Source organism: Terrapene carolina, unplaced genomic scaffold (assembly GCF_002925995.2).
Source record: "Terrapene carolina triunguis isolate 2854851 unplaced genomic scaffold, T_m_triunguis-2.0 Scaffold88, whole genome shotgun sequence".
In the NCBI taxonomy this organism is placed as follows: domain Eukaryota; kingdom Metazoa; phylum Chordata; order Testudines; family Emydidae; genus Terrapene; species Terrapene triunguis.
In genome coordinates this window covers 22,795,598-22,812,460 of record NW_020664439.1, presented here as the reverse complement: position 1 = coordinate 22,812,460, position 16,863 = coordinate 22,795,598, and the positions used below count along the sequence as shown (strand labels likewise).

Here is a 16,863-nt window from a genome sequence, read left to right as displayed (position 1 = left end):
ATACAACTGATCAACTGCCTATACAATTTTCTTTTAAAAGCAGCACAATTGTGCCCTTTTAGGGAAATCAATTTCTTTTCAAATTTGAAAAAAACTGATTTACTCCAAGGACTAGAAACTTCTTATGTGAATAGTCAGGAAGAGCAAATTGTTATGATGGGGTTAAAAGGTCATGAAAAATAAATTCCATAACTGAAACACTGAAAGTCTCTTTGATTATAGCAGCATGATTCATATGCCTTTATAATACTCTTATCAAAGTTAAACAATGCAAAGGAAGGCAGCAAATTTCTTACATGTATTGTTCTATATCTTTGCCTTAAGTATAAGTACGCTAGATTACACCACAATTCCTTTTATATCGTGTTTCAATAAGAGCACTAGTCTCATTTTTTCACATGGACAATTCATGCCAAAATTGCAAAAACATCCCGTGCTGGTTTGAAAAGTTCTGATAAGGAAACATTCACAAATCCCAAACTAGTGTTGCTCCTGTTGGATATTCTGAAAATCGTCACTATAGGAAGCCAGGACCAGATAACTTATAGTGGTCATGATGACTACATTTTGACTGGACTCTTAAATTGTTGTTTTTTAATAAGCCACTTGCACAACTGCACACTCAAAATGCATGCCTAATTTGTGTGCACAGTTACCTCCAAAGATGGAGAAGACCTTCAGATAAATAGTTCTGCTTTTGATCCATCCCTAACAGTTTTTGTTTATTTTAGAAAGGGTAGATTTGGGGTGAATGAGTGATTTCAGTGTACACTTGTACTACAAGGATTCTTCTACTTTAGCAAGTTTATTTCAGCTTTTTAACAGACATTTTACAGTTTGAGATGATAAAATTCTTTCCTATTATGCCTCTGAGCCATCTTGTTTTTGTTCTTTATTTTTACATTTTCTTTTTGTTTTGTTTCAAAGAAAAGAAAGATGTTCAGTTTTACAATGCTTACAATATTTTTCTATGTGCATATGCGCTCTCACACACATTTGCATGCATGCCCACATTCTGTCACTCCCCCCAAATACATGCATGCACACATACAAGATTACTGGGGTAATCTTACTTGAAAGCAATAAACTTAAGTTTTGTCAGAAATCTATTAGACAAGCTTTATCTGAGGAAACAACATTATTCTCTAGCATGAAGTTCAATCATCCAGCACTAGTCTGAGAGACAGAAAATGGTTTTGCTAAATCCCTGAAGTAAGTTTTTTTGCGAAATTCTTTTGCAGCAAAGTAGTAACAGATGGCATCCAGACAGCAGTTGACATTGGCTAAACACATCGCCAGCTGAATGAAGAGGCTAATACTTTGTTTCACGCTGCAGTCCACAATGATGTTCCACTTTACCAGGAACTGTAGAAAGATCCCCAGATGGACTGGTATGAAGCAAACCATGAATACGATGAGATTGGCTGCAATGATCCATACACTGGTAACTTGCTCAGCCCTCTTTTCTTGTTGGTTGTTATATTTTAGAAGAGTCTGGATGATCTTAACAGAACAATAAACCATCACAGTAAATGGGATGAGAAATCCAAAGATTTCAACAGAAAGGATGACTGACATGCTCCATGTCTGTTCTGACATATTGTGGAAGCAGCTGACCTTGTCATTGTTTTTAAAGTTATGTATGGGGATGCCGCCAAGCCAAATTATAACCCAAACGCAGCAGCATATCATGCCTGCCCTCCTAGGGGATCGGAAAATCCTAGCTTTTAAAGGGTGCCTGATAGCAATATATCTGTCCAAGCTAATGCAGGCAATGAGGAAAATACTTCCATACATATTGACAAAATAGAGAGATTCCATAAATGTGCACAAGACCCACTGCCCCTTTTGTATGGAGTAGTACATCTTGAAAGGAAGAGAGAAAAGAAGAAGAAGATCCATAAGAGCAAGGTTTATCATGTAGATTGATGATTCTGTCCATTTCTTCCAAAAGCAGCAGAAAACCCATAGGGCTAGCAAATTGAGAATCAAACCAAGAATGAAAGTAGGTATGTAGATCACCAGCTGGAGATATTTCATTATGGTATCAACATGCTCAAAGACGCATTCCTCGCTGAAGTTGCTGGCATTCATTTATCTTCTAAAACATACAGAGAAGGTTAAACAACACTATATTCCTATATTCCAAATAGATAACATATTAAAGGGTAAGTGTCACTTTCAAAAATGACTTAGGTGCCTAAGGGCTGGTCTGCACTGAAAACTTACATCAGCATAGCTACATCTATGAAGGGTTTGAAAAATTCACACCCCTGAGAGATGTAGCTATGCTGCCCTAACCCCGGGGTAGACAGCACTAGGTTGACAAAAGAATTCTTATGTCAATTTAGCTACTGCCTCTCAGGTAGGTGGATTAACTACAGTGATGGAAAAACCTCTCCCATAGCTGTAGTGTATATCTGCACTGAAGCCCTATAGTGGTACAGTTGCAGCACTGCAGTGTGCTGCTGTAGCATATTAAATGCCCCAGTCTCATTAATGTTTGAAAATGGGACTTAGGGCCAGATTTTTAAATGTAGTTAGGTGCTTAAATGTAGTTAGATGCCTCGTGGGATTTTCAAAGAGCATAGGCACCTAACTTCCTTATTGTAGATATTAAGTGTTCGTCATTTAAAGCTGAGTGAATACCTCAGAAGACTGAGTGAAAAAATCACAAAAACAGAATTAATTTCAGTTCTGTTCATAACCTCCACTGTGTAAATTTCCTTTTGAATATTTTAGTGAATGTATTCACTAGTAGAATAATTGATGGAAATAACCAATTTCAAGAAAACATCAGCAAATATTCATAGAGAGCAAATTTCTAACTTGAAATTTCAAGTATTCACACTGGAAACCAGATTCTCAGTTATGCTTGTTCATATCATGCAATAGTAGTATCTTTCCCCTAATTTATGACAAAATGAGACTGATGGAGAGGGAAGATAAGGATGACATCCTCACTAGAAGTGATGTAATTGGCTATGATTTCACATATGTGAAATGACTATGTCTTGGAAATAGTGCTAAACTGGTGCTCTTTCAGGGTCTGGGCTAACCCTATTGCCACTTGAACCCCAACCCAAAGGCCCACCTTACCTAGGGAGGGAAACCAATAGACTGATAAGCAGCACAACCCATAGAAATGATAAAGAGATACCACTAAAAGCATGAAAAAGTTAACATGTAAAAAGAAAGAAAAAAGGTGTTTTAAAATATTTGCAAAAAGATCTGTAAATGAAAAAATGGATGTTTGTAGAAAAGGAATGTTTCAATCTAAGTGTTAACCAAACACACCCTGCTTACCTGCAGAGGGAAACCAAAGGATTTGGTGCAACTGTTTTTAAATTAATTTGTGTAAATTTATTATTTTTCTGAAATCATTGTTATAAAACCATGTATATCTACAAGTGGCATTTTTGTACTCCTGTGGATGTTTATGTCTAACTTAACTTCCTGTGTTTCTGTTTGGGTGTACTTGTACTGGTTTGCTCTTGATGTTCATATGGGCCCTGTATGTATTTGCAAAATTGGCAAAGCCTCTCTGTTAAGTAAATCTGTATATGCATTAACTTTTGCACAAAAACTGGTGTGCAGTTTCTCCCGTATTTCTGAAATGTTAATCCAATGAGACCTTTGTATAAAGAGAGGGGGTGAGCAGAGGAAGATGGTCTGTAAACCTGTGTGCATTGCTCACAGTTTATGGGCCCAAAACTTAATTCCACACTGACTCAGTGTCTGTAGACAAGAAGTATTAGGTTAGATGTAGCCTTGCAATGAGGTCTTTTGACAACCCTGAAGAAGTCAGAAAGAAAGCCAGTTTTTTCTTGTAAGCAGTCTGGCCTCCTGGTATTCACAGTTTTCCTTTTAAACAAATTATCTGCCAGTATGTATTTTCATGTGAGATATGTATTGTGAGAAGTTTGTACCTATGGGGCTCGTGTTTTAGATTTTTAATTTGTATTTTGCTAAATGAACCAAATACATTCATAATGCAAAATATGTACTGCTAAAACATTTAAGATACATTGAGAATGTTTTGTTTGTATTTACTGCTACACAACTACGAAAAGAAGCTTTCCATAGTGCTCTAACATTATTTTTATTTTACTTATTAAATCCAAGTTTAATCATTTTTATAAAATTCTATTATTTGAAAACACAATAAAATAAGATGCCTGCGTGTATTTCTGTCTATGGGTAACTTAAATTATGGCAGAATTACAGATTTAATTTACAAAATGGGGACTGTATTTGGTAAGAACAGTCAAAAATGTTATCACCTCTTTTACAGAGAAAAGTTTAAACAAAGCCTGCATTTTGCATCATTACTTAGCTTTAGTCTAAAGTTAGATAATGTGTAGCTCTGACAGCAAATCAGAAAATAAGCAAAAATGTATATTTCTCACATACAGTTCTTTTAAGCTAGCACATTTGTGTTTTTTTCTCTAAAAAAAATGCTGAAAAACAAATATGCCTGTCTCTGTACTTTGGGGTATGTCTTCCGCATGTCCTGTATACATGCAGGACAGTGTATATAGGCTTTGCATGTATGTATGGGGATATGATAACATTTCTTTTTATTTCTCTGAAATTGCTGTAACATCACATATGAATGTGTGCACGTAGCACAGATGGGTGTTTCTTTTCATATATTTTAAACCTCTCTCTTTTTATTTTAGCTTTGTCACTGTTTTAGCTGTCTGTTATTTCTATGGGTGGTGCAACATATCAGACAATGGTTTAGGGATTTGGGGCCATAAACCAAATCCTATTGGTTTCCCTCACTAGGTAAGGTGGGCCTTTGGGTTGTGGGTCAGGTGATGTAAGGGGTAAGGCCAGACCCTGGAAATGCAAAAGTTTAGGTCATAACATCATTTCTGAGATATCATCATAGCAGGTAACATGTTTGGTGACACAATCACCCTTATCACTCCATCAATCTCTTATCTCACTCATTTTGACAAAAGCTCGGGACAAGATACTACTTGTGACTTATCCCTCCAATCAAAAATGATCAGCACCTCTCAGACTTTGAATATCATAATTGAATATTTACCGCAGCTTCCTTACAGAGCACACATTATTTACCACAGGTATTTGGAAACTAATTTTTGATTTATGAATACATTTGCAAAAATCATAGACAATTCACAAAGAGAAAAAAGGCAAAAATGTGTGACATTTACTGTTTTACCATAATTAATATTACCATGGTCATAATATTCTCCATCCTGTGCTAGATTGTATGCAAGTAAGGAGTTCCAGTGGCCCAGTCCCCTCTGCATCACCCACAATACCCAACGGAGCTAATCTGCACCATCCACCAATCCTTTCCAATGCTCCTTCAGGGCATTTTGGCTCTGCACAGCTGTGTAAGCAGAGATGTGGCTTAAAAGCCACAGTCTAGCCCTTCAAGTAGAGAGAATACCACAAATGTCATTAATAAAGTCAATTACAGTAAACCAGGAAACATCATGTTTTTGACCAGTGTGAAATATAGACTATGTGCATGTGTTCCTTTATGAAGCTAAAATTGGAGCTGATCTGGTGGTACTGTGGACCCCCTACAAATCTGAGCACTAATAATAAATGGAAACTACTGATTCAGAATCAGTTTGCGCATATTAAACTCTCTCTTACCATATAATCTAGATCTTGATGCAAAGTGCAGGTGCAGTTTTAAATAGAAAGGAAACTAAAGGTTAACTGATGACAACTAAACACAAGTGCCTAGACATATTAATTTAATTGCAATAATTAAATAGCAATTTTTGCAATACAGTAACAGGGCAAATTCTGCTCACAACTAACACTAGCATTACATCAGTATAATGGAGAGCAGAATTTGGCTCTTTATGATAGATTCCCCTTATAGTTAAAACATGACAGTAAGTATTGTTAATTTCTGCTATTAAGTAGAATTTATTTATTTCTGTTTTCTAGATCATTATCCATGATGCAGGGACACTATTTTTGGATGTACTATAGGTAGTCAACAGGAGAATGGAGTTATTCAGCACAACAATTAACAAAAGTCCCATGTAGTTTTCATGTAATTAAACAATATTTACATATTTTTCCTTTTATACTAAGGTGTTAATAATTTGATCATCATATTTATTTATATTCATCACTAAATCCCAGAAGTATGTCTTCTGCTATAAGACAAACAGTACATTGCATTTGATCTTTTCTATTTATTTTTAGCAGAACTACTCATCAGACTAGGTTAAAATTAGTGCTCTGCTAATTTTAAAGTTCTTGTTAAACTCTTTAAAATTAAACATGAATTAAAATATTAATTACTTTACCTTAATTTTCAGCTAGCAAATTTGAAGGGACTGCTTCAGATGAGCTTAGTTTATAGAATAAATCGGTCGCAAACACCCTTACATCAGAATCATCTGCCTAAAGGCATTGGTCCACCACATCCTTTTGCTATTCGGAAAAAACAACAACATAACACAGAATATTTGCTATATTGCAGTTTACCTCTCATGTTGCTTTAACAAACAAGTGAAGATGAATCCTTAGCTGTTTCCAGTAAGCACTGGCCACAACTGAAGTGAATAAATTGCCATAATCCCATTGAAGTCACTAGAAAGTTCCACTGAAGTCCATAGAAGCTGCTATGCTGATTAACACTAACTCAGAATCTGGCCCATTGTTTCTGATTAAGGCACTATGTGGATGCAGGGCATCTAAAGACAAAGTGTCACCTTGTTATTGCTCAATATTGTTAATATAGAACTTGCTTATTAACCTGCTTGCTTTTCAATCTTCTAATGTGGACATTTTTAAAATTGGGGGTGCACACATATACATAAATCACATGTACATTGGGTCCAGCTCACCAATACACTACAGCTAGTTTGTGCTGCTCTGATGGCCAGTCAATTTATCTGGGTTTGTGGCTGCTTTGTATCACTATAGTGGCTCAAAGTATCCAGAGTGTACTGATGATTCAGGTCCATAGCATACTTATCCATACCAAGACTGGTACAGTCTTTGTAGTCTATTCTAGGAGACGAACCAGGATCTAACCTTTCAGTAGCCATCTTGAAAGGGAAACATATTGAGGTTGTTTGTTTAAATTACCTATTACAGTATATAAAGCTCTTTATTCCATAAAGAAATAATGCTTGATATATGGTTGAAGTACCAAATTAAATGATAGTTTAGTGGTGTGAACTCCAGTCCACTAAGATTTGGATGAAAATACCAGCTAATTTTACAGCCATCAGCTGACAACAATTTATAGTCACTATATATGTGCGCTGGATATAAATCTGGGATCAAAAGGTAAAAGGCTTCATATCTCATTAGCAATCTTCTAAGCCAGCGGTTCTCAACCCTTCCAGACTATTGTACTCCTTTCAGGAGTCTGATTTGTCTTGTATACCCCAAGTTTCACCTCACTTACAACCTACTTGCTTACAAAATCAGACATAAAAATACAGAAGTGTCACAGCACATTATTATTGAAAAGTTCCTTACTTTCTCATTTTTACCATAAAATTATAAAAAATAAATTGATTAGAATATAAATATTGTACTTATATTTCAGTGTATAGTATCTAAAGCAGTATAAACAAGTCTTTGTCTGTATGAAATTTTAGTTTATACTGACTTCGCTAGTGCTTTTTATGTCGCCTGTGGTAAAACTAGGCAATATCTAGATGAGTTGATGTATCCCCTAAAAGACCTCTGTTCTAAGCCTTTCAGACTCCCTTTGTTTAAAACATCACATTGCAAAGTAAATAGGATGGGTCTGACCTCCATTTAGGTACACGTTTACAGCAGTGTAACTCCATTTAAATCAATGGTATAAAATTGGTATAACAGAGTGGATGATCAGGTCCAATATGTGCTAAATGTTCTACAATATGCCCATATCAGAAAGGCCTACAGTATCTCAAAATTAACTGATAAGTTATGCCTGAAGAACCTTTCCTTGAGAATAGTCTCATTTTGATAGGCCATTATCATCCTCATACATTGCAAATTCTGATGAAAGCATAATAGACTTTTTTCCTCCATTTCCATTATTCCATCAAAATTAACAACTAAACACTAGGGCCAGATCCTCATCTGGTATAAATCAACATAGTGCCTTTGAGATCAGTGAAGCTACCTTGATATATATCAGCTGAGGATCATTTGATATTTGTACTGTTAATTTTTCTTTGACTCTTTACTTCTTTTGTGGCTGATTTCTACTCTCAATTATAAATTAAAAAGACCTCTTTCAGTATAACTGAGAGCAGAATTGGGTCCTGATATTTTACCAGCTCTCTCTCTCTCTCTCTCTCTCTCTCTCTCTGTATCTCTGGCAATATACAAAAGGTCTTTCCATCTTTGAGACAAGAGAATAAAGAAATAAATGAGAAATAAAAGTTTATGAGCTTCCTTCCCTTTTCATCTACTGATATGATCAGCTTCTTCCACTGGGTCCAGTTCTGCTATCACATAACATGCAAGGGTCTGGTCACAACCTTCAAAGCTCTTTGTGGCTCTGCATCTCCCTATGTCTCCTTTGTCAGGCTTTGAATTATCCATGTCTCTTCCACTCTGCCAGTGTTTCCAGCCATGTATTCCTGGTTCTCAGCTTTTTGCACAATCACCTGTATGGGGGTAGTCAGCCTGTTAAAGGCAGTACTGCTTACTGGTCAGTCCCCCCAGTCACAAGGCATGGCCCTTTAAGAGTTTGGGGTTGTCTGATACACAAAACTTAGGGAGATATGGGGAGAATGGAAAGGGGTCCCCTGAAGAAGTAGCATTTAGAAGGAATCCTGTTACTGTATCTACGGACCTGAGACCTGGAGCCCTGCAGAGAGGGTTGGGCAAGGCTCCCTCTCACCCAGCCAATAAGGAATGAGCTGGGAGAAGGGGCAGGTATAAATCCTGCCTCCTCTTTCACAGCAGTGCAGGAGTTTGTAAGCACTGTAGGGAGTGGGGAGAAGACAGGATCAGGGGAAGATCTGAGGGTGGAGAGACTGATTGGGAAAAGGGCCAACTGGAGGACAAGCTATCGGAAGCTTTACAGCTGGCCTAAAGTGCAACTCTAGCTCCATAGAGGAGAGGTAGGAGACTTCTGTCTTAATAAGAGGGACAGAGGGATTGTCTGAAATACACCTCAGCTCTAGCAGGAGGGCTGGGACCTCCTGAACAGAGGTGCAAACTGACCAGGATTCCTACATGGACTCAGTGAGTATGAACTTGAGTGGCTAAATAAGTGAGTTACCCTCTGTAGAATGAGTGAATAAACCAGCCCCCACAAAGAGGGGTTGAACTAATCTGATCTGGGTAATTGTCTGAAAAGGCCCAAGTGGGGCTGAGTGCAATGCACCTGCAGAGTCATGAGAGGACATAAAGGGGTGTGCTGAAGAGACACCTTCTATGACACACCTCCATAATGTCTTCCATGCAGAAGTGTGATGCTATCCAATGTGTGGTACAACCTTCTGATACTCAGCCACAAGGCCATTATCCTGTTTAAAGACCCTCTTCTGATCTATGGCCTTCAGTGAACAGAACTGAATTATACATGAACTGCCTATTGCTCCCTTTCCTCTAATCTGTCTCCTTGTCAATCTGTTTTTAGCTTGTGTGATCCTTGGAACAGAGACCCTCCTTCATGAGTATTTGGAAGGCATCTAGCACATTATGAGAGCTACTGTAAATAATTAATAAAAATTGGTCAAAATACCCAATACACTGTCATTAAATTCCACAGTGCTAAATTCAGCATTTTCAAACTTATTTCCACCATGGATTAATGTAGTAAAAGCTAATGTCCTTATTTTACTCTTCTCAGCTTTCCCATGCATTTTTCCAGTCCAATGCATTGAGAGGGGGTATGTACTTGGGATGGTACTTTGCTCTCTTGATATCTACAATGTGCCACTGCGTAAGGCCATCTAAGTGGAATTTAGGAAAACAATCGATTTCACTTTCAAAATTGTGTCAGCAGTTGGTTTTCACCTAATTAAAGGAAAGGCATATGCACATCTTTATTCAGATGCAAAAACAAGCTGGAATGGTTCTATAGGATTCTGTCACACAAGAGGAGAACTCTCATGGAAACTGTTTACAACTCTATTTTTGTGGCAGCAAATAAGTCTTCTGCTGATTTGGAAGTTGCTGGGATTTACATGTCTTCTGAGGCTGGCCCTAGAATCTAGAGAAATTCCCGGAGCAAATACAACTTCTAAACCTAAGAGGAGGGGGGAAGTCTAATTTTCTACAACAGGACCTAGAACTGCTGGTGCAGCAGGTCACCAGCTGCTATGCCAATCTATATGCAAATGGAACAGGATCTTGATGAAACCCATACAGTAACCTCTCTTAGTTTATACCTTTCGAGAGGGAACTCTCAGTGTAATAGAGCAGAGGAGCATGGACAAAGTTATCAGCCAGGTTTGATACCTTTAACCTGATGTTAGCCTTAAGGGGAGGGCCACAATCCATTACTCTCAACTCCATTCCAGGGCAACACGTATTGTATACTGTCACAGGATGTTGAAATGGCCATGCTACATGTTACTCCAGTAGGCATTATGCTTGTTCCCAGCACATTGCCTCTTGGAGTTCCCACTGTGCCTTCACATGATCCCCATAACTTCAAATAAGGAAGAAGCAGTGAATTCCTAAATTATAAGATTCTGAATTCTTTTGCATTATTTATTTGTTTGACAATCGAAGTGTAAACATAATTCTCACCAAAATACCAGTGAGTTTTAAAGGAAAATTGTCTTGGTATCCCAGTAGTATTGGCAATAAATTATTATTGTTTTCAAATTGTAGTGTATTTCAGCTGAGTCTTAGTACCAGAAATTAAAAGGCAGCCTGGTCCTGTGGATTGAGGCTATGTCTTCACTACCCGCCGATCCGGCGGGTAGCAATCGGTCTATCGGGGATCGACTTACCGCGTCTCGTGAGGATGCGGTAAAATCGATCCCTGATCGCTCTGCCGTCGACTCCGGAAATCCACCTCGGCAAGAGGCGGCAGCGGAGTCGGCGGCAGTGCGGCAGCGGTCGGCTTTCCCCCGTCCTCACCGCCAGGTAAGCCGACCTAAAATACGCAACTTCAGCTACGGTATTCACGTAGCTGAAGTTGCGTATCTTAGGTCGGAACCCCGCTGTAGTGTAGACCTAGCCTCAGTGTGTGGCTGAAAGCTGACATTCCTGAGTTCTCATCAAGCTGTTGGCACTACTGTATTCAGAGACCAGTCAGAGAGGCCAGCATTTTCAAACTGGGGTGCTGAAACTTGGCCTGACCTCCAGATGTACTAAGCACCTGCAACTCCCCATGAATTCCCACTGCTCAAACTTCTTAGGATCAAGCCCGTCACAAGGAATAGGAAATCTAGTCCAAATTAGTAACTACAGGACAGGAATGGAACAGAGATTTTGAAGAAATAAAATACAAAGTTTGGATAGTTAGTGGTAGCTGTCCAGTTGCAAACTTCATATTTACCTAATGCCCAAATCAGTCTCATTCTACCCAAAGCAAGTAAAGTGAATTCAAAAAGAGAGAGAACCCTCAGATAAAGTTAATTAACTTTGAGACAGGCCTTGTTTCTAATTATATCAACATAGGCCTGGTCTACACTAGGAGTTTATGTCGAATTTAGCGCCGTTACATCGAATTAACTCTGCACCCGTCCACACCACGAAGCTATTTAGTTCGACATAGAGGTCTCTTAAATTCGACTTCTGTACTCCTCCCCAACGAGGGGAGTAGCGCTAAATTCGACATGGCCATGTCGAATTAGGCTAGGTGTGGATGGAAATCGATGGTAATAGCTCCGGGAGCTATCCCACAGTGCACCACTCTGTTGACGCTCTGGACAGCAGTCCGAGCTCGGATGCTCTGACCAGCCACACAGGAAAAGCCCCGGGAAAATTTGAATTCCTTTTCCTGTCTGGGCAGTTTGAATCTCATTTCCTGTTTGGACATCGTGGTGAGCTCAGCAGCACTGGCAACGATGCAGAGCTCTCCAGCAGAGATGGCCATGCAATCTCAGAATAGAAAGAGGGCCCCAGCATGGACTGATCGGGAAGTCTTGGATCTGATCGCTATGTGGGGCGATGAGTCCGTGCTTTCCGAGCTGCAATAGAAAAGACGGAATGCAAAGATCTACGAGAAGATCTCTAAAGCCATGGCAGAGAGAGGATACAGCCGGGATGCAACGCAGTGCTGCGTGAAAATCAAGGAGCTGAGACAAGGCTACCAGAAGACCAAAGAGGCAAACGGACACTCCGGATCCCAGCCCCAGACATCCCGTTTCTACGAGGCACTGCATTCCATCCTAGGTGCGGCTGCCACCACTACCCCACCACTGACCGTGGACTCTGAGGATGGGATATTGTCAACGGCCGGTTCCTCGGAGATGTTAGCGGACGGGGAAGATGAGGAAGGAGATGAGGAGGACGAGGCAGTCGACAGCACTTACAACGCTGATTTCCCCGACAGCCAGGATCTCTTCATCACCCTTACAGAGATCCCCTACCAACCGTCCCCAGCCGTTAACCCGGACACAGAATCAGGGGAAGGATCACTCAGTAAGTGTTTAAAACATCTAAACATTTATTTTTAACAGAACAGGAATATTAACAATATTAACAATGGGTTTTGCATGATTACTTTGCCCTAGGCGCTTAACGTTTCAGTCCCTGGCAGTGCAACTACTGAAAAAAATCTAACAATGTCCGGTTTAGCATGATTGTTCTGCCCAAGCCGCTCTACTGTTTAGTCCCTGCCAGTGCAGCTACAGTAAAATGCGGTCTATATGTCCGGGGATAGAGCTGAAATCCTCAATGGACATCTCCACGAAGCTCTCCTGGAGGTAATTGGAAAGCCTTTGCATCAGGCTCCTGGGGAGAGCGGCCTTATTGGGTCCTCCATAGTAGGAAACATTTCCGCGCCAGGAGACAAGCAAGTACTCCGGGATCATTGCCCTGCAGAGCATGGCGGCATACGGCCCTGGTCTTTGCAGGCTTTCCCGAAGCATCCTTTCTTTTTCCGTCTCTGAAATCCTCATCAGAGTGATGTCGCTCATGGTGACCTGCTTTGAATTAGGTAGGGGAATGTTAGTATTGGGACTGCTTGCCTGTTCATTTACAGAACTGTAACCGGCGGTTTACAGCCACGCGGTGGAGGCGGGAGAGGGGCAGCATACAGGGATCTTTCCCTGGGACAGCCGCGAGGGGGTGGGACAGGGGCAGAGTTCATGCTTGCCGGATTGCTGGCAGCAGGGACTGGCATTGCTTTCAATGTGAAAGGAGGCCAGTGCTACTATTAAAGTTTTAAGCAGCCACAAGTCTACGGCTTACCATGTCGGCCTGCTACACAAATTCCGGTGTCCTGCCCCGCTTCTCTGATCTGCACTGCAAGACCCCAGGCACTGAATGCGAAGGCCGAAAATTCGACCTTGTCCTGAGTGCGCATGTGATAGGTGCCGTGCATGGTCTTGTTCACAGAGAAAGACTATGTTCTTTGTTCACAACTAAATTTATCTTTCTGAGGAATTCACTCCCTTTTTCCCATTCCCACAGCTGCGACTGTCTCCCGACCTAGCCTGGCATCACACTCCCAGAGGCTAGCGCAGATGAGGCGTAGGAAGAAGAGGACACGGGAGGACATGTTCTCGGAACTTATGGGCTGCTCCAGAGCCCAGGCAGCCCAGCAGACCCAGTGGAGGGATAACTTGTCCCAAATGCACCGATCACACATGGAACGGGAGGAGAGGTGGCGGCAGGAAGACCAGCAGGCGACTCAAACGCTGCTTGGACTAATGAGGGAGCAAACGGACACGCTCCGGCGCCTTGTGGATGTTCTGCAGGACCGGAGGCAGGAGGACAGAGCCCCGCTGCAGTCTCTCTCTAACCGCCCTCCCCCGCCACCAAGTCCCATACCCCCCTCACCCAAAGTCCAAAGAAGGAGGGGCGGCAGAGTCCATGAAAACTCTCACTCCACCCCTGCAGACTGCTCTAGTACTAGAAGGCTCTCATTCCCCAAAATTTGACAAGTCCTTTCCTTCCCGCCTCACCCAAGCCCCCATCCAAGTTTCACCCCCCACTTTCATGTGTAGTTGCTAATAAAAAATACGTTTCTGTTAATTACTGTTTCCATCATGTTCTTTTAGAGGAGAGTCTGTCTGAAGGGGGGGAAGGGGGTTGGTAATTGGACAGGACAGTCACCTTTACCAGGGTACAGAGGCGGGGGCAGGTTCAGCAGCAGGGCACACACACATTGCAGTCACTAGTTACCCTGGTCAGTCTGGGAGGTGGTTTTCATGTTCTGTGGGGGGGGGGCGGGGGGGCTCTGTGACTTTGTGGCGGGGGAGGGCAGTTAGAGATCTTATGCAGCGGTCCTTATCCTGGATCACAGAGCCACGCAGCAGGGGATCTGTAACCGTCCTCCCCCTGCCACAAAGTCACATAGCCCCCCCCCACACAGAGTCCCGAACAGGAGGGGTGGCAGGCTCCGTTGAAACAACCAGTCCACCACTGCGGAGCCTGTCATTCCTGGAGTTTAGAAGCATCATTTGCATCACTACACTACACCCGCTCCCCACCACAGTCTGCGTCCCAGGTTCAACACTTTCCCGCGAAAACAGTAATAAAGAAAACGGTGTTCATTAACAAAATTCAAGTGATTTTATTTTTAAACCTGTGTTGGAAGGGGGGAACGGGGTATGTAACTGGAGAGGATGCTGAACATTTAGTGGGTAAATAAAGGGGGGCAGGTTCAGCTTCTCTGTACACAAACTTAAAAGTCACAGGTTACCCTGCTCACTCAGGAACCTAGCTTTCAAAGCCTCCCAGATGCACAGCGCGTCCCGCTGGGCTCTTCTAATCGCCCGGCTGTCTGGCTGGGCGTAATCAGCAGCCAGGCTATTTGCCTCAACCTCCCACCCCGCCATAAAGGTCTCCCCCTTGCTCTCACAGAGATTGTGGAGCACACAGCAAGCTGCAATAACAATGGGGATATTGGTTTCGCTGAGATCACAGCGAGTCAGTAAGCTTCTCCATCTCCCCTTGAGAGCTCCAAAAGCACACTCCACCACCATTCTGCACTTGCTCAGCCGGTAGTTGAAGAGTTCTTTTTCAGTGTCCAGGGCGCCAGTATAGGGCTTCATGAGCCAGGGCATTAGTGGGTAGGCTGGGTCCCCGAGGATGACTATAGGCATCTCCACATCCCCAAGAGTTATTTTGTGGTCCGGGAAGTAAATACCTTCCTGCAGCCATCTAAACAGACCTGAGTTCCTGAAAACACGAGCGTCATGAACCTTGCCCAGCCATTCGACGTTGATGTTTGTAAAACGTCCCCTATGGTCCACCAGTGCTTGCAGCACCATTGAAAAGTAGCCCTTTCGGTTGATGTACTGGCTGGCCTGGTGGTCCGGTCCCAGGATAGGGATGTGAGTTCCATCTATAGCCCCACCGCAGTTTGGGAATCCCATCGCGGCGAAGCCATCTATGATGACCTGCACGTTTCCCAGGGTCACTACCTTTGAGAGCAGTACCTCAACGATTGCGTTGGCTACTTGCATGACAACAACCCCCACGGTAGATTTGCCCACGCCAAAGTGGTTCGCGACTGACCGGTAGCTGTCTGGCGTTGCAAGCTTCCAGAGGGCTATGGCTACTCGCTTCTGGACAGTCAGGGCTGCTCGCATCCGGGTGTCATTGCGCTTCAGGGCAGGGGACAACAACTTACAAAGTTCCAGGAAAGTCCCCTTCCGCATGTGAAAGTTTCGCAGCCACTGTGATTTATCCCAGACCTGCAGCACTATGCGGTCCCACCAGTCCGTGCTTGTTTCCCGGGCCCAGAATCGCTGTTCCACAACATCAACATGACCCATTGCCACCATGATGTCCTCGGCGCGGGGTCCCGTGCTTTGTGACAGGTCTGTGCCACTCTCAGACTTCAGGTCCTCACCGCGCTGCCGTAGCCTCCTTGCCTGATTTCTCAGCATCTGCCTCTGGGAAAGGTGGATGATAAGCTGCGAGGTGTTGACAACAGCCATAACTGCAGCCATGGTCGCAGCGGGCTCCATGCTTGCAGTGCTGTGGCGTCCGCGCTGTCACTGACCAGAAAAGTGCGCGAACTGATTTCCCGCCGGCACTTTCAGGGAGGGAGGGAGGGCGGGAGTGACGGACGGATGACGACAGTTACCCAAAAGCACCCTCGACACATTTTTTTACCCAGAAGGCATTGGCGGCTCGACCCAGAATTCCAATAGGCAGCGGGGACTGCGGAAACTGTGGGATAGCTGCCCACAGTGCACCGCTTCCAATGTCGACGCTTTCCCCGTTAGTGTGGACTCACAAAGTCGAATTACTGTCCTTAGTGTGGACACACACGTTCGATTTTGTAATATCGATTCCACATATTCGATTTAAGTAAAATCGAACTACTCTCGTAGTGTAGACATACCCATAGTTACATCAGTGTCAGTTTCGTTAACGTAGAAATTTCTTGAATCGTTACTATCTGGAAAGTTTCTTCCATTTTCCTAATATTCCACCTGCCTAGCAGAGTTTCACTCTCTATTTGAGAGAGAGAGCGATATGTTGAAGAGATACGCTTACTATGGAATACTCTTACTAGTATCACGTATATTGATTTGGAAGTAAAGAGAACTGGAGTGCAGTATTATTCCATTTGTCTGCTGCTGCAGTCATGCTTGTTGAGAAGTTCTGATCTAATCACTACAAGGCACTTATTAGCATGGGGACACATTCACAGATCAAACAGAAATAAGACAGTATATGCTAATGATAAAATAAGAAAAGAAATCTGGTTTAAGGAACTGCTTAGAGGTATCTCTCCACTGGGATCAAAGACAA

General features: G+C 42.4%; 1 protein-coding gene across 1 annotated transcript; it reads right to left on the bottom strand.

The window, feature by feature from the left end:
* Positions 1-1,161: 1,161 nt before the first annotated feature.
* Positions 1,162-2,094, bottom strand: LOC112112625 (G-protein coupled receptor 55-like). Its single transcript, XM_024208604.1, has one exon. The coding sequence runs from the start codon at positions 2,092-2,094 to the stop codon at positions 1,162-1,164; it is 933 nt and encodes a 310-aa protein (XP_024064372.1).
* Positions 2,095-16,863: the final 14,769 nt, after the last annotated feature.